Below are 22,635 nucleotides of genomic sequence, written 5' to 3'. Positions count from 1 at the left end.
TATTATTCACTTGAATAACCTTTATCAGTGCTGGTCAGTCGGAGGGAGTCTGGGTCACTCGTGTATGACTTGTTTCTTGAGCTTTTGCACTCAGCAGCTACAGTTTACTAAGATTTCTTTGACACTGTAGTATTTTTCTCAGTACTATCCAGCCATTTCTTAATAGCACTCAGTTGTACGTTGAATAAAGCCCAAAAATAACATTCTGCTGGAAAAAGAACATTTAAGCCAAAGGCTTCTCTAGTATTGCTCAAAATAGTGAATTATAGTAGGGAGATTTAATTGTCCACTCTTGAAAAACCTTTCTTTTGGAAGCAGTTCCATCAGTTTTATTGTACTTACTGGGAACAGTAAGTCGTTTCATCACAAAATGTTGCAACTGCATAGATTTGAATAATCTTCACCGTTCATACACTGAATTAGCTCAAAAGATTTTGCAGGCTATAACAGAATTTTGAAGGCTGAGCTGAGCTGAAAAGCTTAGTTATGTATTTCTGGGGTTTTTTCTTTCTTGATAAATGGTTGTTGGAATATATGAAATAACTTTCGATGGATTCATTACCTGGCAGTCACATCTCCATACGCGTGCACATAGTTCATGTGATGTAAAACCATAAAAGAGATACAGAAAAGAGACGGATTAACCCAAGCCTTGCCTTCAGAGGAGAGGCATGAAATACCAAAACTACCTTATTTAGGGAACTCTGGTAGGGGCAGGTACCTCTAACTACCTCTTGTGGAACAGCTGAAATTAAACTGCAGGTTACGGTTTGGGAAGTGCAACATCTGAAAAGGGCTGTCAGTTAACCACAAAGTTGTTTTGAGAAGTTTCCCGTGGTGGGCGATTTACTAAGAGTATCTTTATACAAAAGATGAGTCAGATATACGATACAGATTTCCTTACAAGCCTCATGCTTCCAAATAGCCTCTTTAATTCGATACAGTGACTTTCGATGAGGTAACTCTTCTTTCCATAACCAAGTAATTTTTACTGAAATTACATCTGCAGCTGAACCGCCAATTAATTATAATTAAGTTTTGCACATGTGATAGTTTAAAATGTATTTTCAGTGATAGTCAGTGTTTCCTTTTGGTGTGTTTTACATAATTTTATAGGGCCTGAGCCCATCTCTGCTTTAAAGTCAAAGGAAGGGCACCACCTGGCTTCAATGGGATGTGAACCCCAAAGGATCTTGAGACAATACTTGTACCTCTTTCTGTGCGTTGTTGATGCCGGCAGATACATTGCTGTCCATCTACCTGTGCTACTGACTTAGAAAAAATACCGCTGATGTGAATGCGTGCTACTTATATGTAGTATTTCGTATAATCTCATTGTATTTAGATTACATGATATAAAGCTTGATTTAGGCTCTTTTTTCTTAGTAATTAACTTTGCATCTCTTTCAGCTAGCATAACAGTTCACAGATAAAGTTTTAATTACACTGATTACCCTTTTGTGTTCAATACCAAGCACTTCTCAAAGGAGCTGCTGGTCTCTTGAGGGATCCTCAGCTTGTGCTGTAAGTGCGTGTGTGTTGACCCAGTGAAAGCGTGAGAAACTTCAGTAACTGCAACTTTGTCTTTAGGTGGTCATTTAAATTTAGGCAGGATGCATTCCACTCAGAGAGAAATTGAGAGCCTTATGGGTTTCCCATACGTTACGTGCTTTTAAATACTGAATGCTGAAAAAAATGTGTCAAATTCGTTATTTTACTTGGACTGTGCTTAGTAAAGGCTCAGATGAGAGCAGGTGCTTTATTAAAAAAAGACAGCACGAACTGTACTAATTTGATCTTTTTGTGTGCTTAATATTTTTGCAGTCTATTACTGAACATTTTTCAAAGACTTCAGAATATTTATTTGGACATACATCTCATTGTGTTTTTGGTTTTGGTTTTTTTTTAAGAAAAAAGCTTGTTCAGGGAATGGTAATAAAGATAATAAACCTCTGCCATGTTTTCCCTGCCAAAACTTTACGCGGTTCTGTGTATCTCATTTTGCTTTGCTCAGGGCCTATTACAACATTTCACTGATAGCTGCTGCTTTCCGTAAAACCATAGCGTTGGAAAGTGGTGGTGGCTTTACTGACTAGTTAGTCTTGAGAGGCAGAGGTTTGCTCATGGGCTCGCTGAGCCCTGCTCTCCTTGGGGATCGCTAAACCAAAGATCTTAGGAAGCAAGGTGGCAAGTTGTGAAGGGGCTTGTGGAGATGCAGATGGTTTAAATACACTAAGCCACGCTTTGCCATCACTTATCTAGCTCAGCCCAACCACAGTAGCCAGAAAGATGGACAATTTTGTAAAGTTTGGGTAAGTAACCACGATAGCTGCAGTTTGTGTCCATGCATTCCTCCAGGATTTGTACAGGCACATTAAGGGAATCTCAAGAGGAGACATTACTGCGTAGAGCTGCGCTGTGGTATAGACTCAAAGTGAAAGCAGATGAGATGGTTTATTATTTGTTATGCAAGGAAATAATGCCGCTGATAAAAATGTACTCTGGAATTATTCTTTTCATTTTTCCGCACTCGGTAGAGCTGAAATCAGTTTCACTTTTCATGCCTTTTAGTTTGGGGAATTTAAAGGAGGTGCTCTGAGTTATATGACTCTGTAGGGGTGTTAGTTAATGAAGTTTTGACAGATTTAAGGTCACATTTTGCATGGTTCAATTCAGCACACTTAGAAATACGCAGCAGGGAGAGTTCCTCTCTCTGTGAACTGCTATAGGTTAGACTTTTATATAAGCTGAATTTATTTTTATGTTGGCACATTTTATGTAGGGAATAAATAGCAAATTTAGGTATAGGCGGGCTCTAAGTAAAGCTTTATGAAATAGATCTTTAACTTCAAAATGATAACCTGATCTTTAAGAGCAGGGAATCCTTTTTATATTGTTTCCATTTACCGTAGATCAAACATACTTTAATTTTAAAAGAGACATTAATGGGAATGTATTACCTTACCATTACCAGAGTTTTTGCAATGCAATTTGCTGCAAAACCCTTATCATGCAACACTCTGATATTAGAGGGCAGATGAGTGAAGCAGTTTGATTTTTGGATGAAGGAAGCTGCCAACAGGGGACTCTGTGATTCAGGGACTCTGTCTTTACCACTGGGCCTCTCAGCACCTTTATTTTTTCTCTTCTCTGTGTAGCCCACTCCATACCTGGTATCTTGCTCAAGTGGAAATGGGGCTTAATAGTTGAATCTTTGCTTTGGCATCACTTGCTTTTGTGGTTTGCTGTGGCCCATCTGGGCACAGACATTACGAGGAGTGTGGTTTTAATTCAATAAATGTGTCCAGTTTAGAGGAAGTGTTTAGAAAGTGATTAGTAAAGAATTAAAACATGTTGGCAACTTGTTGTTTTAATTGTGAATCAACATTGTTTTATTAAAAATTAGCTTGGTTTTGTGAGCTTGATTGGCAGTATAGTGATTCACTGTGGAGTTACACCATGCTCTGCTCTCTTGAAAATGCAGCCCTACTGCAAATAATTGAAGCCCATGTTAAATTTATTAAAAGGAATTTAGTTGATACATTGAAAAGAGTAATTTTAAGCCTTCCAATTTGTATTTTATAGTGTTTTCCCACAAATATCTTTGACTATTGCTATTCAGTATTTTAATCAAAGATATGAAAGGAAATGAATAATTAGTGATATGTACATGGCAGTGTAATTAAATGCTAAATAATGAAAGCAACAGGTCATTTTTACACCCTGACCTAGATTATTAGATACGATTGACTCAACCCGCCTTTTAATAAAGCAAGATGCAAAGTAATATATTTTTCTAAGAACAAGTATTCCAGAATTATTTTTTTTATAATGGTGAACGCTTAGTGGCCTGCCTGGTCAGATAAAAGATGGTCTCTCACCTTCCAGACATCCTGCAGGGATTAATGAGAAGGTGATGGTGCAGTATGTTAGAGGCTCCATGCTACTCTCTCAACTGAAGTATTTAGAATAAAGAGGGGCTGATCCTAAAATGATAATCAGAACAAGTTTAGCTTGAAAAATAAGAGATTATGATATAGAACTATTTCGGAAATGTGAGTGGTCTATATCTTGGCCTTTTTCTTTATGTTGTTGTGATCGTCGTAGTTTGAAGTTGGACATACAGCAGCCATAAAAATGCACCTTAAAAAGAACAGAGGCCTCACAGTTTGAAGGCTTCTGCTTAAAAAAGGGTTGCCAATAAATGATCTAAAGGGTGGGTTACATCTTCCATCTGCTTGCTCGCGCCCCTGCGCTTCTCAGCACTCATTACTGCGAGAGAAAAGCTGCAGATACTCTCTACAACTCTGTGAGCCATCTGTCTTCTTTATCTTTTTTTTGGAAAAGGAATTTCCAGTCTTTTATTGCTGTTAATATTTTGAAAAGTTTGGAAGATAAAGCTTAGTCCTTAAAACTGTCTGGTAATTCTATCAAAACACTTATTGTTTAATTTTAAGCACAACATAGAAAGTATGTTGTGATGTGTACTGACCCCTGGTCCATGTTGTCAGCTGCGTGTTTGGTCTGAAGAATGGCATGTTGAATGTGAATTTGTTTCTGTAGAAAGATAGCGCATCATCAGGCCATAAGCATTCTGACTTCACACACAAGTGGGATAGATAAAATAGCGCAAGGGTTACAGTGGTTTTCAGTCAATATTGCCTGATCTTAGCATGAAGAGGACTGCTTCTTCGACAACAGTTATGTCAGTCTGTCATTTGCCGCCTCTCCTTTATGTCATGTTTGTACTTTAGTTTTATTGGAAATGGACTGTAAAATCACCACACTAACTTTGTATCAGCCACTGTCAGATGTGAGCTTGTCAATACACTTGAGCTTGGTTAAATCGAACAGTCGGCTTAAAGAGGAAGGAGTGTAAAGTGAAGCATGTTACTGAATCTCCTTTATATTTTAGTATCCTCCATGCTGGACTCATTTCCTAGTGTTGGAACTTGCTGTGTTGCGTCAAGTGAAATTAAGAACTAGAAAGGACAGTCTTATGGAAGAAAGTCTTAGGATTTTTTTCACACAGCTCCGTTCTTCTGGCATTCTTCGTTGCCTGTTCCGGATTCCTGAGTAAATGCCAAGGTGATGGAGACCTCGATTAGTCTTAACCTCTGATGTTTTCAAGGAACTCTTAAGGAGTTCCTTGACACAAAAGGAACAAGGACACAAAAAAATTTTTGCTGTTTGAAAGTGTTCCTGTAGTTCTGCCATCAATGATGTAGGAGGATGATAGGCAGGAATTGTCCTAGTTTTTGTTTTCTGAGAAGTATCTAAACCCAAACCCATTTTTGGGTCCAACTGCCATTTCATCAATGTTTTAGCTGGAGATCTTTCACTGTCACTGAGATATTTCCTTTATGCTGTGCACAACTCATTTCTTTTGTGCAATGTGCTGAAATGGTTATTTGCTGGCTGTAAGTGTTGCAGGATTTTCCAGTGTGAACCTTCTATAAACAACCACTCTTTCAGTGATTCAAACCCTCATTTTTTAAAGAAACGTCATCTTTTATTGCATTCCTGCTAGAAATGGGAAGAAACGATGGAAAAAAGACACTAAGATCCCAATGTGTCTTGGTTTTGAGCTTTTTATAGGTAGGCAAACATATGTGCTTGCCTAGAGTAATAATAAAATCTCACAACAACAGTAGCAAGAATTGGTTTTAGAAGGCTCAATCTGGCAAGGACCAGACTAAAGAATGGGCTTTTGGTAAACAAACTTCAGCTACCCCAGAAGAGTTACCTATTTTTGAAAGTTGAGGTCTAGAGAAATGTTTTGTATTATGGGCTTCTACAAGAATAATTCTCAGTGATAAGTGAAATCAGCAGAGGACTTGATATGATTTGAACCACGGTTAGTAACTATGCTTGAATAATGTTGGAAGAAATTGAAGGAAAACCTATTACGTTTTAACCTTTTTTAAAAAATTTTATTTCCTGCCCTGGCAGTCGCATGTTAAATGGGAACTATTAGTTATGGGATAAAGTGGTCTTTAAATGGAAAGGAGAGGAGCAGAGAAAGTAGCTGGTTTTCATTATTACAACTAATTTTATTATTACATTTTATATGGCAACCATCTCGCTGAAGAAGGGATGAAAAATAGAAACCGTGACCTTCAGACTGAATAGCTTGCATGTCCCAAATCATCCGGACTGTACAGAGAGAATGATAGAGGAAAAAAGTGGACAGGGGAGGAAAACAAACCAAAGAGAAAGGCAGAGATTCAGGTCACTGGGATACCACTGCGAGGCTCTGTGCTGCTGCTGCAATTCCTTCTGGTCAGGAAGCCTGGGTTTGTTTTAATGTTGCTGCGAGGAGGAACGGGTAACGTACATATGGGCACAATCTGCTTTGAGAGCCGTCTGCCCCTTACCTCATTTTATCAAGTCTGTCAGCTCTTGTGTCTCTCACTGAAAGCTTATAGAGCTTTAAGGAAAAGAAAGGTTTGGTCAAAGAGACTGTGGTTCTGTGATCACTGACAGTGCCAAGAGTTCACACTTCGAACATTCGAACCGAGTAGTGTACCTTCTAGTGTTTCAAGGATCATTTAAAATCAGAACTAATAGAAATGCATTTGTATTTCTGTCTGAAGGTGTTAGGGAATGTTTTCTTATTCCGAGAATAGTGAGAGAAAGGGCTCTTTCATGGTTGCTTTTTAATTTAAGCAAGTTGTCTTCACCAGGCTCACCATGCAACGTCATGACTTTGAGGCAAGAAGGTTTGGTAATGAAGGGTTGCAAAGATTGGGCCAGTTCACAAAATGTGCTTGAGACTATTGGTAGCTTCAAAGCATTGTCAAATACACATATCTCAAAGGATTCTGATTTTTCTGGATATACACTTTTCACTTGGTTTTCTATGGTTGTGTGGCAAGCTGAAAAAACAGAAGAACTTAGTGAGTGGCTCTGTTCCAGCTCTGTGATTGCTTATGCTTACAATGGAAATAATTGTGCAATGTAAAGAGTGCGCTGCGGCTCAGCGGGGGCTGAAGATCTTGTCACTGTCAAGACAACTTTGTACCACTGACAGCAGGCAATAATAGATGAGGAAATGTATATACCTCAGTGAATTATTTCACAAAACCATTTTTTGATCTGCTTCTTCATTTTAAAGGCAGTCATTTATAGGGTTGTTTTCAGCATTCGCTTGAACTCTTACTTGTTTGAGTTAGCTTGAGCAACGTCCCATGTCAGCTATTCCTGTTCATTTGTGCCTAAGTGAGGAGATCAAGCTTGTGTTCTGTATGTGTTTAGAGCATGAATTAATCAAATTTTTAGAGGTGAAGTTTAGTATTTTTTAGATTAACCATCCTCTGTTACCTGATTTGGACCAGTAGGGCAGGATGTTACAGAAGCGCAGCAGAACTGAGAAGTTCATTTTCAGGGTGGATTGTTTAATTTTTTGGTATGATTCCTTTCTTTTAATGTCAAGGGCAGGTAAGAATTATGAAGTTAATGTTTTGGTTTAGAAGTCAAGCGAGCAGCCAAAGAAAATTCGTGTACTTGCACCTTCCCCATTTGTGAAAGGCTCTGCTGCCCAGCTCCTCCACGAACTCCATGTTACATAAAGTTGTTTATCCCTTTATGCCTTTATGTTTGCAGCCTTGCTATAGTTTCATGTCAAACTTATGACATTTATGAACAGAACAAAACTGTTGGATGAGGCTGATTGAATTTAGAGGGCTGAAGTAAAATCCTGTTTTTATCTGGTCACACTGCTTGGTCACACTGGTGAGAGGGTCTGTTCAATGCACTTGAATCCACTCTGTGGACTCTGTTCTTTATTATGTTTGTTTGTTTGTATCTGTCTTTCTATCAACATATATTTTGAGATAATTCGTTCCCCTGTTGAAGGAAATGGAGATATCTGTTTTAATAAGGCACTGTGAATACTGTGGAAGAAAAAGGTTTTGCAAATGCCAGCAGAATCCAAGGACCATAACCAAACTTACTGCTTTATTTACCCAAGCTGAGCTTTTTCTGAACAAAATATTTATCATTACTGCTGTTTGTGAGAAGAGGAAAGGATGACAGCAGTCATAGTTCTTCAGCTTTAAAAATTTCAGCATATTGTTAAGCTAAGACAGAAATATAATAAATTTCTCCTCTCCACTCATGCCTAGAGAAAATGTAATTTATTACTGTTTTAATGTCAATTCAATTGGATTTTCCTATCTGGATATGCCTGAGATTCATGATAAATTGTGTTATCTTATGAATGCAGCGTGATTAGTTAAGTGATATCTTCAGTGAACTGCAGGTTACCATCGTGTCACATTTGACGGAAGTGTTCAGACATACGAAGTAGGATCAAATGTTCCAGGCTGAGCCTGAGACTGAATTGGTCCTCTCTTTGGCTCAGCAGATTAAACTCAAGGTACTATGCCATTGAGACCATAGAAACAGCTTTATTTTCAAATCCCTTCCAAAAAAAACCCCAAAAAGGTAAAGATGGCAACTCTGCCCGGCTGCTCTCACCCATTTGTATCTCGGTCTCGGAAACTGTCCAATGATTCAAACAGAAACTGTGAAATAATAGTTTTGTTCAGAGTGCTGTTCATAAACTCTGCAGAAATTAAGAAGAACTTGTTGCTCATCCCTTCATTTAAACTTAAGTCAGACAGTTTAATTTAAGACTGGGATCTTTTCCCTCTTCTTCCTTTTATTCTCATTTGTTCAGTGACCAATCAGACAGCCAATTATGCCACAACAAGAAGCTAGACAGTATTTAATAACATCTCAGACAGCTATTAATGTTAGCGTGTATTAAGTGGAAAACATTAAGAAGTGTTTTCCAGCATTAGATGGTCTAGATTGAGTTTTCAAAGTCCAGATAGATTTTTTTTTTTTAAAGTGATTTTAAACAAGCATCGAGTTGACTGTGCAAGATGGACAAATGGATAAAAGGAAGCGCAGAGAAGCGAAATAGTTCTTAGTTTTGAAAATTGGCCTTTTCCTGGCTCCTAAGCATCTTAACATGATTTCTAGCAATAGGAAAAATTACAAAGGCAGCAATTGGTAGAGAATAAACAAATTGATGCAATGTTGAATTTAGATCCAGTCACCTGGTTTGCAAAACCCAAATAGTTTGACGTAGCGCTAGTGGAAATTATTCTGCTTTGCATGGCCGCTCACTTTCCATTACTGAATACCGAAGCCTGCAGTCCTTGGGGTCTGCACAAACAGGACTCAATAAAGATGAAAAAACTGTGCTAATTGTGATTGTCATAATGTTTTATGTCATATCTCTCTGGTTTATCAATTGAGGTTTTTCAAACCATACACCTGGAAACCAAGCACAGTGTATGTAGCTGTCACTGCTCTAGTCTGAACTTGGGATTGGACCACATTTGATCTTGACTGAGGTGGCTTTAATCTGGCTACCCTGCGGGACTGGAGCAGCAGCGATCAATCCCTGTCCTCATCAATGGAAATTCATAAATGCCTGGGTTTATCAACCCCTTTTGGCATGTTGTCCATTTTACCTCTGCGATAACTGGTTCAGACTCATCATTACATCCTATAAAAATACTTCCCATTTCTTTGTGAGTGAAAGCTTAATTACAAATAGTTTATCCAGCAGGAAGATGCAGTAGGAAAAGCACATAACCATTTGCCTGAAACCAATAGGGATGTGTAATTTGACAGTAAAAAGCATTTTATGCAAGTATTGCTGTCTTTTTTTTTGTCTGTAGGCAGAATGGTAAAGGTAGGTTATGACTAGGAATCTGTTTGGTTTGGTATAAGATAGCATTTAACAGAGCTTCCTGGTCTTCTTCCGAGTAGGTGCTATAAAAGGGAGTTTTGAAGTGCACTGGAAGGTGTGCGGTTGAGAACATGTAATAAAACTGGGAAGCTGGTACTGTTAAAAAGCTTCAGGCTTCTTTGTTGTAAACCAGTTTGTATGTGAGAATGAGCGCTGGTTCAGTTGCTCACAGTCATTCTGAAGTTTGTAGTTCAGAAATAAATTAGAAAAAACCCACTGAAGACCTGCAGACAGGCTGTGATGTGGTTCAGGCAGTGTGTATCGTATAGTTCCAAAACAAATACTGTAGGACAAGACAACTTTGCTTACTCCTGTAAAAACAAAATGTGGCATCCTTTTGCAGTTTGATGCTGACTGTATCTCAGAACACCCAAGATCCCTATAAAATCCTGACAACACCCCGAAAGGTCATTTATTGAGGTCACCTCTCTGCCTCCCACACTCCCCAGAGAAATTCTGGTCTACCCACTCCTTCATGGCCACCCACCTGCAGATCAGCTGAGAAATCATACTTTGTTAAGAAAATCCTTTGTTAAGAATGTTATTTTTGTTCTTTGTTCTCTTTCCTTTGCTTGAAAGATGTCTTTTGTTCACTGCGGTTCAAATGCCGTACTTTAACAATACATTATTCATGGCATATAGATATTAAAACTGAATATATGTATTTTAGCTGAATTAAAAAAATGAGATTGGGGACTTGTCATTGTTTATGTACATGTATTTTATTCTGATTTGTGTTTCAAGGAGTAAATTGCAGTCAGTCTAATCACAAGAACATTTCAAAGCAAGCACTTCTGAATGGATGAATTGTTCATTGGTTTTGGAAGTCTGTAGGGGACAATCTTCCACCAGTCAAATGCAGATGTGTTTAGAGTAAGCATTAAATAGCAGTAATTCTTAAATCTACACCTTCATATGTGATACTAATATAAACATTACTGTAATAAATTGTCCAAAGTTGAATGCCTTTGGCTGTGAGGAGGAGGATCTTGGATCTATGTCTGTTAATGTCACAGAGAGAGCGTTACTCAGTGATATTGGTTTGTGTTATCGACACTATTCACCTGTGCAGTGTGTTCCACTTAGTCTTTGCAGTAATCATTGATAGAATTATGAATCTCATAAGGCAAAATGTGATGAGCATCTAGTATGGGAATCTTTCCGTATGTGTACCATGACCTCTTGGAAACCCACATGATTTAAAGCAACTGTTACGGATAGACAAGTTTTCTTGTGTTTCTTTTTAATGGTCTTTGGTTTTGCATCTGTTTTAAGTTAGCTGGTTCATAATGCAGTTCTGATTGTGGTTGTTTACAAGGTCCTTTCTCTGCTGCTTTCCCCGCAGGTGTTGCAGGGTGCTCAGCTGATAGCTGTTGCTTCTGCTGAGCCTGCATCAGGGGGTGTTGATGGATCCCCGCTCCAAGGGAGTGATATCCAAGTCCAGTATGTGCAGCTGACACCAGTGACAGACCACTCTGCAACTAATCAAGTATGTATATATATCTTTTTGCCATTTGAATGTGCTTGATTGAAACATCTGTCAGATGAACTCTGTACCTATCTACAAACACTGCAGTCCAAATGAGTTTATGATCCTGTTTCCAAACAGTAAGGAAGAAAAAATACTCTGTAAAAAGAAACATTGTTTTGTTAAAGGTATAAATGGTCTTTGACTGTCCCTGCTTCTCTGTTCTTGCTCAATGCCTCTAGAGAACAGTTATTTTGGTCATCATTGTTTTTCTGCATCCTCGAAGGCTGACAGCCATCTTAAAGGACAGGGCAAAAAACTGCTTGGAATCTACCCAAAAAGTATTTTTCAAGCTGAGGTTTCTTTTAGAAATGTTATTCTCTTTCTGACAGCAGTTTTCCAGTTATTTTGATCAACAGCCTGGATTTCCTGCAGGAGTCTCAATGTTAGTAATTGTAAGTGAACACTTGATCCTCTCAGTTATGGTGGAGGAATTCTTTTTTTTCTTCTTAAATCAGATAGAGCAGTCATGGATCTGAGTCTAGAGTTTCTCATCATCTTGAAGCTGTGACTGATGAGAACACAAGAATGTTGACTTAAAACATTTGTCAGAAGTTTTTCTGAAGGTAGTTCCATGTTTGTCCATGAATCCCACCATCGTTGACTGCTGAGAGTGCCAAGTGGCTGTAAAAGTCAATGTTAGAGTGGAATTTCATCCGATACATACCCAGTTTTTTAATGGTTACAAACATTTGGATATTGAATGTCTTGAAGGGAAAAAAACCACCCATAAGAAATCAAGGGAATCTTGTCCAACCTTTGCATGCACAAAACTCAAGTGCTTCGTGCTTCTTCTGTGGGCAGAACCGATTCTGCAGATCAGTTCGACACATGAAGTTAGAGCACATTAGATATCCCAGTGGCAAGGAGGGCCTTATGCAAAAGACGGAGCGGCTTCACGTAGTGCTCAAATGCCATCTGTGCTGGCTGGTGCTGGTGGGGTTGCCGGAGCTCTGATCTCCCTCAGCTGCTCTGCTCCGCGCTGGCTCCCCACCTGGATGCCACAAGGTGCTTTTCAGAAAAATTTTGCTTCCTACCAAAAAAGGATCAGCCTGTCTAGTGTGTGTGTGTGTGTGCACCATGCTGTAAGGTTACAATTGAGTTTTCTGTACGCTGATCTTCCCGTGTGGATGGACAGTGAGAGTGTTCCAGGGATCATGCCTTATTTCTTATAAATCCTCGGGTACTGCTGGTCCTGTGCCAAGTCATAAAACATATAGATAGTGAGAGATGTTTCTTTTGCTGCTGTCCTCACTCCAGGCCTGGGAAGTTCTCAAATTTACCTCCTACAGATTTTCTCCTGGGTCTGTTCCTCCTTCTTGTCCTCCCTTCTCAGCCACCACCTCTGTAGGGAGTGCAGTTCTAAACATCGGCGTCCGTCTCCCACACGACTGGCAGCCACCAGAGGAGATACTTTTCTCTTCAGGGACACTTTGCACCATGTTAGTTTTTAATATTGTGGTTAACCATAGAGATTTATACAAAGCTGAAGAGAAGCAGAAGAGGAATGTGAAATAAGAAGAGTAGGAAAGGAAAAACAGACAAGACTAAAAATAAGTTTGCCATAAATATTTCCTCAGTTTACTCAAACTAAACACTAAGGATCTGTTAATGAATTGGAGAAGCTGACTTGTTATTTGCATTACTAAGTTACATGGGTAGTCCAACAGCTTTTTTGACTGGGATGGTCACTTGAGAACTTACCTGCTCACAAATTCAGCAATCTGATAGAGCTGTTCACCACTGTGGCACTAATTTATTGAACATTTAAGTAAACACCAAATTACCTATAAAGATGAACAGGAAAAAAATCTTGTTCCTGTGTGCAATTACTGACAACACAGCAGAGAGGTGAAAAGAAATAACTTGACAACAAAACCTTAATTGTGAAGCAGTGCTTTGTATTTATATTTTCATTTCGATAAATTAAGTTACAATTGTGTATGTAAAGGATGGGAAATCCAGTCAAGTTTCCACTCCTGTGTCTTGGTGGATCATCTTGGAGATATTAGGCTGAAAGCACAAAGCAGAGCTTCAAGTAAAACTTTTTCATAACAGAAGTACCGCCGCAGGAATAATTCTGTATCCAGAGCATTACATAAAGCATCTATTAGATGAATTTATAGAGGGAAAATCCATCAAGGGCAGATCTCCGGAATCAGTGGGAGTGTACAGGAAAATATTAAATGCTTGCCCTTTTCTAGTAGTTTATCTGTGTTTGTGATATTGGCTGCTATCAGGGGAAGGCTTATTGGGTGTGATGGACTTTATCCAAGCCAATACAGCTGTTCTTAAATGCTATTCATCTTATAGCTCAAAAGATGGAGTTTGTTTCATAATCCACTTTTTCTTACTGCAGCTAACTTGGCTAAAAAGACAGTTTGCTGTGGGATTATCCTTTCACAGCATTGTCAGACTACTGGTAGGCAGTAATTTGATTTTTAAAGAGACTTCTTTTGAGAGCTGAAGTCAGTTATGTTTGAATTCTTTTGTGGAGGAGTGCTTTTGCTTGGAAAGCGAGTAGAATCAGGCCTGTAGGGAGAATTTTATTTCAGAAAAAAGTTCCCTATAGTAGCACTATTCTCATTTTACACAAAATAAGAGAAAGGCTGCAATGGGTAAAGTCAGCAGTTTTGAACCATACCCTGCACCCGCTGGGGAAATTTCAAGCACAGGGCAACAGGTAATTTTCCTGTCCTTACTTAAAATAGTTCTGTCAGTCCGGGACCTCCTTCTGTCTTTTCTATGGTCACCCTTGGTTGGAATTCCCTTCCATAACCCTGTTCAGCCCTGTACCCCCAAGCCATCGTATGTACATCGTGCTGCAACAAGTCCTTCCACAGTTTCAGCACATGTTGTACCAGACGGGTTTTATTTTGTCTCTTTTTAGAGCTGGTTCTTTTTCGGGAAGAGAGAGGGAATAATTGTTTTCTGTTTGCTTTCTTCGTGCCACCCATGATTTTATAGATCTTTATCATGATTTCATTATTTCAGCCTTCTCTTTGCAGCCTGAAGGGCGTTAGTCTACTCAGCCTTCATGTGGACTCTCTGTGTGATTTTTGGTGCCATTGTAAATGTATTTCCTTTTCAGCTCTGCTGATATCCATGCAGATTTTGCACTGGTTTATACAACAACTTTATATTACTACAGTATGTTCACATTCCTGTGGTTACACCAATGGAAAGCACTTTTGTATTGATTTACTGATTTCATGTCTCCTTTTGCAGGGCACTGATAACCTTCAATCGGCGATCCAGCCAGAAATGCAGATAGAACACGGAGCAATCCAAATTCAATAAGAGCATGGGGAAAAGATGTGTCAACTGAGATGCCAGCGAATCATGGTCAGAAGTTAAGTGCTGTAGTCTTCATGCAACAACAGGAGAGAGAGAAAATGCCTGTTAGACTAATGGTGACACCTCGAACATCTGCAGATAGCAGAGTCCTGATGATCTGATTGTCCTCACCTGGAATAAATCAGACCTATTTGCTTAAATTGGAGCTACATCACTACACCAGTTAAGGATCTGGCCTTCAGAAAAAGTAAATGACTGGCCTGTAGGTACAGTTAAAGAGGAAAAATAATTTTTTTCAGATAGAGGGAAAGAAATCTAATGAATCAAAACTGTGAGACTGAATTAATGTTTCATCCTGTTCATTTCTTCTGTGAAATATGCCATTTGAATGTCTGCAGATATCCTAGGAAATGTATTGCTGCTTTGCAATACTTGCTTTACCACATATAGAAGATCAAGAGCTCAAATATTTTTCACTGTTTAAACAGCTTTTTTTTATTTGCTATGGTGTTTATAACAAAAATGGAAAATATTTAAAAAAAGAAAAATTGCATAACTGCAAGTATTAGCCTTTTGCTGGTGTTTTCTGTTCAGTGTCATGAAAACCTTATTTGCAGAAGACTTAATAATTTTGTTTGTACTGTTGCTTAACTACTTTTCTAGGGGAAAATGCTTTTAAATGCTGTAATTAAGCATTTCTAATGAGAAATAAATGTGTATTTATGAATAGTGCAGCTGTATGTTGCTCTCTGCCTTAGGGTCGAACGCGGTTTGACTGGACTGTGCTGTAACAGTGTAGTTCTGGAGTGTTTGAAGACAGATGCTCCCTGGCAAGCTCTGCTGTCAAATGGAGAAGTAAGATTAAGTCTATAAGGAAGATATGAATCTTAGGTCATGTTATTATCTAAATTTCCAGTGCAAGGAAAATGTGATTGTTAAAGGCACTTTTGAGTCTCCAGATCCTACTTAATGCAATGAATTTTTGAAATGATTTTTTAAAAATGGGAACGATTCTTCTGAGCTCTCTCCTTTTTAGTTCCTCCTGCCTCCCTTGTCTGGCCGTTTGTGACATAACCTCAGTTTGGGATTCATCCACAAAAAGTTGGGTTGCAGAAGTCTGATACCTATCTTGTTATCAAGCGCGGAACAGCACAGTGAAATCCTCTCTCCACTGACACTTGGGAAATTTGATACTGATTTTAGTAAAGCTGCATTTTCCTATTTGCTAAGCTTGAGTGGAAAGGATACGCATTTGCTATAAACCTGATTATCTTAATGATGCACGGTTTAGAAGAATGTAGAATTTCCTGGGGGAGGTGTTGCTTTGTATTTGGTTTTCAGCTGAGTTGCTGTATGTTTGTTGTCAATATATGGCTCATAAAGCATTAATGTAGTAATGAATGGGGGACAGCCACAAATTCTACACGATTGGATTCAGGATCGTATTATTTTTTTTAATGAACGGAAGGGTTAAGCACACCCAGTTTCTGGGAATGTTGTCCCTGGTAAGTATTAAACTTTATGTAAATTCCTACTTCTCTTTAGGATATTTCTTGACGCACAAGTACAATACAAACTGAACCACAGCTTATTGAATACAATGTTTGCAGCAGGCCAAGTATTTGGCATCTCCTCAGTTTCTTTTTTTAATAGTGTTTCTGAGGCTGGGTGATGTTTAAAGAGCTTGGCATCCAAACAGAAGCCTAAAAATAAAGCAGGGCCTGTACATTTTAGCATGGCTGTTGAATAGTAATTTATCCCTTGGAAATGGTGGTGAGAAAGCTGGGATGGCAAAGCTGCTATGTGCTACTGCTTACCACTCTCTTGTTATTATTCATCTTGGCCGTAGCAGATTTCTGGTCTTTCTCAGAAAGCTTTACTCTTACCCAGCTTTCCTTCTGCATCCTGGGTATCTTCTGTCTTTGAGGGTAACACGTGCAGTTAAACTGTAGGGTATTTATCTTGGTTATATGGTGCAATTCAGAATTTTCTTCTCTTTGCTCAGGTACAAGATGAAATTGGGTTCAGGAGAGATTTCCGTTAGCGACTAGAATGCTGCATGCTCAAGTCTCTTCTGCTAAAAGTGATTGTCAAGGTGTACGAAGCAGTGTGATAGCGTTCACTAGATTTCAGGAGAAAGAAATCTACTTCATCAAGGTGAAATGGAGAACGTACAAATTGATTGAAATAAGTAGGTAAGGAGAGCAGCTTATCAAGGCCCTCCTGTGCGTTCAGATGTTAAGACTGCATCTTCCTCTAGATGTGAATTTTTCTCGGTGTTATGTCAATGTTTACATTAGTCTAAGCTGTGTCACACTATGTTTATACTTCAAACAAAAGAAACTTCAACATTGAGCCAGGTATTCTTGTGAGTAATGCCTGGCCCTGTTGCCCTTCTCTACATTTTACGTCCTTTAAGGTTTATGTCCTTTTCCAGGGAAGAAATATCTCCTCGTCAAGAATGTTTTATGTGTTTTCTAGACATCACAGGGTGTGTCATGTACGAATAAGTCATTCCCAAGAAGAGTAATTCAGGAATGAATTCCTTTCTAGGAAATGCTTGTGACAGTGAGGCATCTGTGAGATTCTGTGCAAGTGTTAAGAGTGTGTTCATACAAAGATCATCGTAACAATAACATAACTTAAGAAATCTTGAACATAGTACAAGATAACTGGAAGAATTAAAATCTTGCAGGCACTGAAGATTTTGCCTGGCTCTGTGTTCAAATGCACCGTGAAACACCACCAGCCTGTGTAGCTCTGCCCTTGAAGACTGTTGAACCATTTCAGGAGGTCAGCTAGAAGTGACTTCTCATTATGTCTCCTTTTGTTATTAACAGCTACTGCTTTTTTTAATACTAAGTTTTTTTTCCCCTCAGGAGGCCTTCTGACATCCTCATTTTTAACTATTTTTTTTCTGCTCATGCTACTTTATCCAAGAGGCAGAGATTGAGAACGTATGACCATGTTTTTAACTATTCTTTTTCTGCTCATGCTGCTTTGTCCAAGAGGCAGAGATTGAGAACATATGACCAAGAGTCTTCAGGGCCACATTTCTTGTAAGATTAGACTAGGATCAGCTGCATGTTATTTCCAATTAATCTTATGACCTGCACAACACTGTTTTAATGGGTTTGATTTTGTTTTGTGGAATAATGTTTAGACATGTAGGCTTTGGTGGAGGAAAGCCTCTGGTTACCCTACTTGGCCCCATTGGTTATTTTCAATATTAAGTTCACTATAGGCAGAACCTCACCATTTATCTTGATGTTGTACATGAAGTTATGGCTGCACATACAGTACAGTAGCATTGTAATGACTTTTCAGATCAGTTCATCTTGAATCCTAACTGAAAGAGCATCCATCTCATCAATCCTTAAGAGCTCCCGTGGCCCTTATGTAAAAATTAATCAAAGTGTTACGGTTTGATGGATTGTACAACTAGAAACTGGTCTAAAAAAAAGTGAAAGATGTGGGTTACTTATTTTCCGTTTTTCTTTTTCTTTCTTTCATTCCTTGTTAGTTTTATATATTTTTCCTTGCAAAACAAAACTATAAAAATTAGCTGCCTTCTGTGACTCAGATAAACTGGAATGCCTTCATTAGCTGCATTTTTAAGCATTTCAGTATTGACAGTTTGCCTATAAAGCAAGAAATGCTGGCCAAAATGTTTTTCTAGAGCTTGTCTCTGTCACATAAAATCCTGGTGTGCGTAGGGGTGTGCTCTGGCGACCCTGTACTTCATTATCTGCTTCACAGAGCTGCTATGCAGTTCCATGTTAGAAAATACAGTGAGGAAACTGGTATCTAAGCTGCTCACCCCCAAATCACAGAAGAACTCACTCTGCACAAAATTCTGTTGGCAATCAGTAGTATTACTTCGGAATTCCTAATTATCCAAGTACCCACAATTTAGAGCCATAAGTATAATTCAACAAAAACTGCTTCCCATTATCGGGAATAAGAATGGTCCTTTCATTCACTGTGATCCCAAAGCACTTCTATAAGCTCTGCTGATTTAGGTGAGTGCTCAGCAGTCAAACCTCATTTCCTTGCATGAAGCTGGGAATAAGAAAGTCATTCAGTTAGAGTGGTGGCTGGGGTAAACTGAGATTGCTTTTTTAATGCGCTAGTACAAACTGACATACTTGATTTCTCTGCTAAACAAGGTCTGACATATTTACAGGTTGTTTTATATCCCACAAAAAGAAGAGTAACTAATGGTGCAGCAAGTGGAGGCAAGAGGAGGTCTGAAGTGTGTGGGACACAATGGCTCATGTGCAGTGTGGCCAGCGCAAAGGGTTAACGCTCCTCCTCTTTCAAAAGGTGCCAGGGGATTTTTAATCATATCTTGTGATAAACTGGATGAGTGAAAACCTATTTTCCTCATCTACAAATTCACATGTGAAGTTTAATTCAAGAGCAAATGTCTCCTTTGTTGGACTTTTTTGCCTTTTTTTAAACTTAAGTGAATTCTACTTTTGCAAGCTCTCTCATGTCTCCTATTCAGTTTTTTAAAGCAGACATTTTTGCAAAGGAAGAATGTCTTCTAATGATATTTAATATAATTTTATATTCTGGGCAGGAAATTATATTTTTAGGATTTTGTTCATCAGCGTGGATATATTTAATTGACTGTTAGAGTGGGGAAACTGTTGTTCTTTTGGTCCCTTGGGTTAATCTGTGTATTTAAATGTTTAAGTAAACTGTTTTCATCTCTGTCCATCAGCTTGGGTTGAACGTGAGTTAATATATACTATATACTCTTTCAGTAAATATTTTATCTCAGATGTTTCAAGTTAATCTGGTTGTGAAACAGATCAGCAAAAGCCTGGATGGAAAGCTGAGTTTGGCCTGACAGCTCTCCATGCTTCGCTGTGATGCCAGCTGTAAGGACAGACTATTCATTGTCCCTCCCCATGCCACAATCTGGACATTTATGGTATTTGATTTGAGAATAGTAAATACCCCTGTTTTCCACACGTATTCCCTGCTTTCCTTAAGGAATCTTTGGGATTTCCATTTTCAAGATGCACTGGGGTTTGCTTGTCAAGTGCATCATATCAGGATCTGAATTGAAGCAACTACACTGAAATCAAAGGACTTTACTCTTTTGTTATTACCACAGGGAAAACAAGTCTCATATTTAAAATAATTCCATTTTTAATTGATGAGCTATAGATTAAATTTACCATTGGCTTTCTGGGTAAAGCAGAAAAAAACTCAGGAGCTTGCCAGCACCGTTTGATTCACTGGAAAGGGCACTTCAGCTTGCGCTGCCTGTGTACACAGATATTTATTTATATATGGCTATCTTGTTGCGTGAGTTTGTATGAGGTTGACTCACCTACTACTTTGGTCCTAGAAGTAACCTCTCCCCTCTTCTCCCTTCCTTTTGGTATGTTTTTGAACTCTCCCATTCCCATAGCATTTTAATCTTCGGAAAAAACAACATCCATTTTGCTGCTTTGATGTTACCACCTCTAATTACAAAGAAATAAATCAGCAACTCCCGGTCTGCTGAATTCTGAATTGCATTTAACAGAAAAAAAAAAACAGTTACAGACATGATCTGGTGCGCAGGGCAGTAGCTCTCTTGGCTTATTTAACAGCTGCAAAATTTGCCACAGTTGGAAATTAGATGTTTGCCATTAGTCAGTAACTTTTTCAGTTTAGTAAAGAGATTTCCTCCTGCTGTTTCCATGTGGTAGCGAAATTAAACCTTCTTTGCAAGCAGCCAGGTGAACACACAAGTAGCTGGTCCTGCACATCGCACTGAGAGCTCGGCTAACTTCCAGTCTAACAGCAGCTAAAGTTGTCATTGATGCCTTTCCTCCCCAAAGTGCCTGCCTCCATCTCCCGGGAGTCATTACTCTCTGAGGGCAGTGCTCCTCTAGCAATCACAAATTGCTATGATTTAATCAGACACAAATGATGGGTTCGTTCTGAAGTGGAGCGGGCTCAGTTCTGCTTCCCATCCCAGCGCGTGTGGAGCACTGTCTCTCTCGTTGGGGCCATCTGCCTTGCATAATTGCTGTTATTTAACAGCAAATTTATTACTCAATCCTACTTCAACTCTCTTAATCTCCTGGCTCTCTCCAGCAAAACCAGAGGAGAAACAAAAAAAGCCAAAATGTTCAGAAAACAAAGGCGGGAAGAATAAGGGAAAAGACGAGAAACAGCTTGTTGATTGTTTTGAATCTTTCCCTCTCTTTTCATTCATTCAGGTTCCTTTTCACTCCTCTCTGCAGTTAAACGTGCAGCCCGGGGAGGCGGTTCGTATTGAGAAGTTCTTCATTTTCCAAAACACAATAGTGACAAAAATATCCAACTTCTATTCAAGGAACAGCAGCTTTGGAGGTTGGCAGGGGCAAGGAAGAGGGGAGAGGTTTGGATTTTTCTTATCCTTTGTCTTTTTTTTTTTTGTTTATACCTTACCATGTTTTTACATACTTTGTAAGCATCTGAGGGGGATTACATCTGGTTTAGGTTCTGCCTGAAACTCCTCTGAGTTGTGTTAAATTGACCATTCTAACAGAACTGGGAGCTTCTCTGGCCTGTTCTGTTTCAGAATTTAATAAAAAAAAAACCTTAGCTCATCTCCACACTTTCCACCTCTGACATTTTCCTACCTTTTCGTGGACTTTTTTTTTATGTGACAGAAGTCTGAGTGTGCCTTAGTGTCAGTGAAAACAATTTTTTCATTTTGTTTTACTTATTTTAAAAGGTGGAAAAGTTTAATCTCTTCTGCCAGAAAATCCACTTTTGTAGTAATATTCCCACAGGGAACTTTGACCTCTGTGAATGTCTTTGCATGGATTGACATAGTTTTCCATGTTGGTTCCTTTCTTTGAGTAAATGCAACAAGCCTGGCATTGATAAAGCTTCGTAGCGGCTGAGTATTTTGAGGAAGGTTTTTTTTGTGGGGGTTTTGCTTTTATTTTGATTTTACCTGTGTCATATCACTGATCCGATTCACAGTCTGGAGCTCGGTGTGCTATACAGAAATGAGCCTGGCAGAGAAGCGTCTGCTTGGGTTTTCCCTTGTGGCTGCAGGCTCCAAGTCCCTCTAAATCTTTGAAGCTTTAATCAATGTGCAGATTTGGGCAAAGAGAGGGTAAGATATAAAACCCCTTGGCTGGAGTCTTGCTTTTGGAAATAAGACACTGATTAGTGAAGAGCTCTTCAGTTTGGGCAGGGAGAGAATTGTAAGAACCGTAAGCCAGTCATGTTCAGGTGGGAAAGGAGGCAGTATTTGATAATTTGTGTGAAGGAAGATTAATAACTGAACAAACTGTCGAGAGAGGTGGATTCCTCATCTTCAGGTACCTTCTGCTCTTGATTATCTGCCACTGGCAAGACTGTCACCAAAGGCAGCCCCATGGTTTGATGGTAACAGGAGCAGGTCTTGATCAATGGCAGCCTGGCACTCTGTGATAAGAATACAAGGGAGGCAGGGAGTGCCTCCTGACACTCGAGGTTATTCTTTCACTCTAGGTTTTCAAAATCCTTGTGGTTACTTGAAAGAATACTGAAAACAAATACCTGCATGGAAATACCAAATATCCATAGTGAAGCACGCTAATGACTGACAGCATTGTCTATCATTTGCTTAGATGTTGTGAGGAAGGATGGGAAAGAAAGTTTACGTTGCATAAGTTACTGTTTATTCTGTCTAGAGTAGTCAATCTTCCTTATCTTAATAGCTGCATACCAAAGTGTTCAAAACGTTCATGTGTCTGAGAGACACAAGACAGGTATCTTCACAATTAGTGGTGGTGAAGTTCTGGAGTTGTTCGTAGCCTGGAGATGGCAATAGCTCCCACTGCACCAGTGCAGCCAGAGGTGACCATGTGTGTTGGCCCCCGCAGCCTCTCTGTGGCTGCTGGGTCTAAGTTACCAGCAGCCCCCATTTCATCACAGGCTTTGGAGTTTCCATTCTCACTTTGTATCCTTTGCTTTATCCAGAGAGATACACGATGGCAGGAGAGCCGAGGCATCAGATGCTGACTCTGGGGAGTGAGTGGGAGCTGTTGTGTGG

General features: G+C 39.1%; 1 protein-coding gene across 4 annotated transcripts in view; it reads left to right on the top strand.

Annotated features, from left to right (window-relative positions):
• Positions 1-14,737, top strand: part of BANP (BTG3 associated nuclear protein) — a 142,203-nt gene extending 127,466 nt beyond the window's left edge. For all 4 annotated transcript variants that reach the window (XM_054078972.1, XM_054078971.1, XM_054078974.1 and 1 more), the window contains 2 exons: positions 11,115-11,258; positions 14,526-14,737. In XM_054078972.1, the coding sequence (XP_053934947.1) occupies positions 11,115-11,258; positions 14,526-14,597 (216 nt within the window). In that variant the 3' untranslated portion in view covers positions 14,598-14,737. The remainder of the gene's footprint in view (positions 1-11,114; positions 11,259-14,525) is intronic.
• Positions 14,738-22,635: the final 7,898 nt, after the last annotated feature.

This window comes from Cuculus canorus, chromosome 13 (genome assembly GCF_017976375.1).
Source record: "Cuculus canorus isolate bCucCan1 chromosome 13, bCucCan1.pri, whole genome shotgun sequence".
Taxonomy (NCBI): domain Eukaryota; kingdom Metazoa; phylum Chordata; class Aves; order Cuculiformes; family Cuculidae; genus Cuculus; species Cuculus canorus.
Note: the sequence above shows the minus strand (reverse complement) of the source record. Positions and strands in the feature narration are given on the sequence as shown.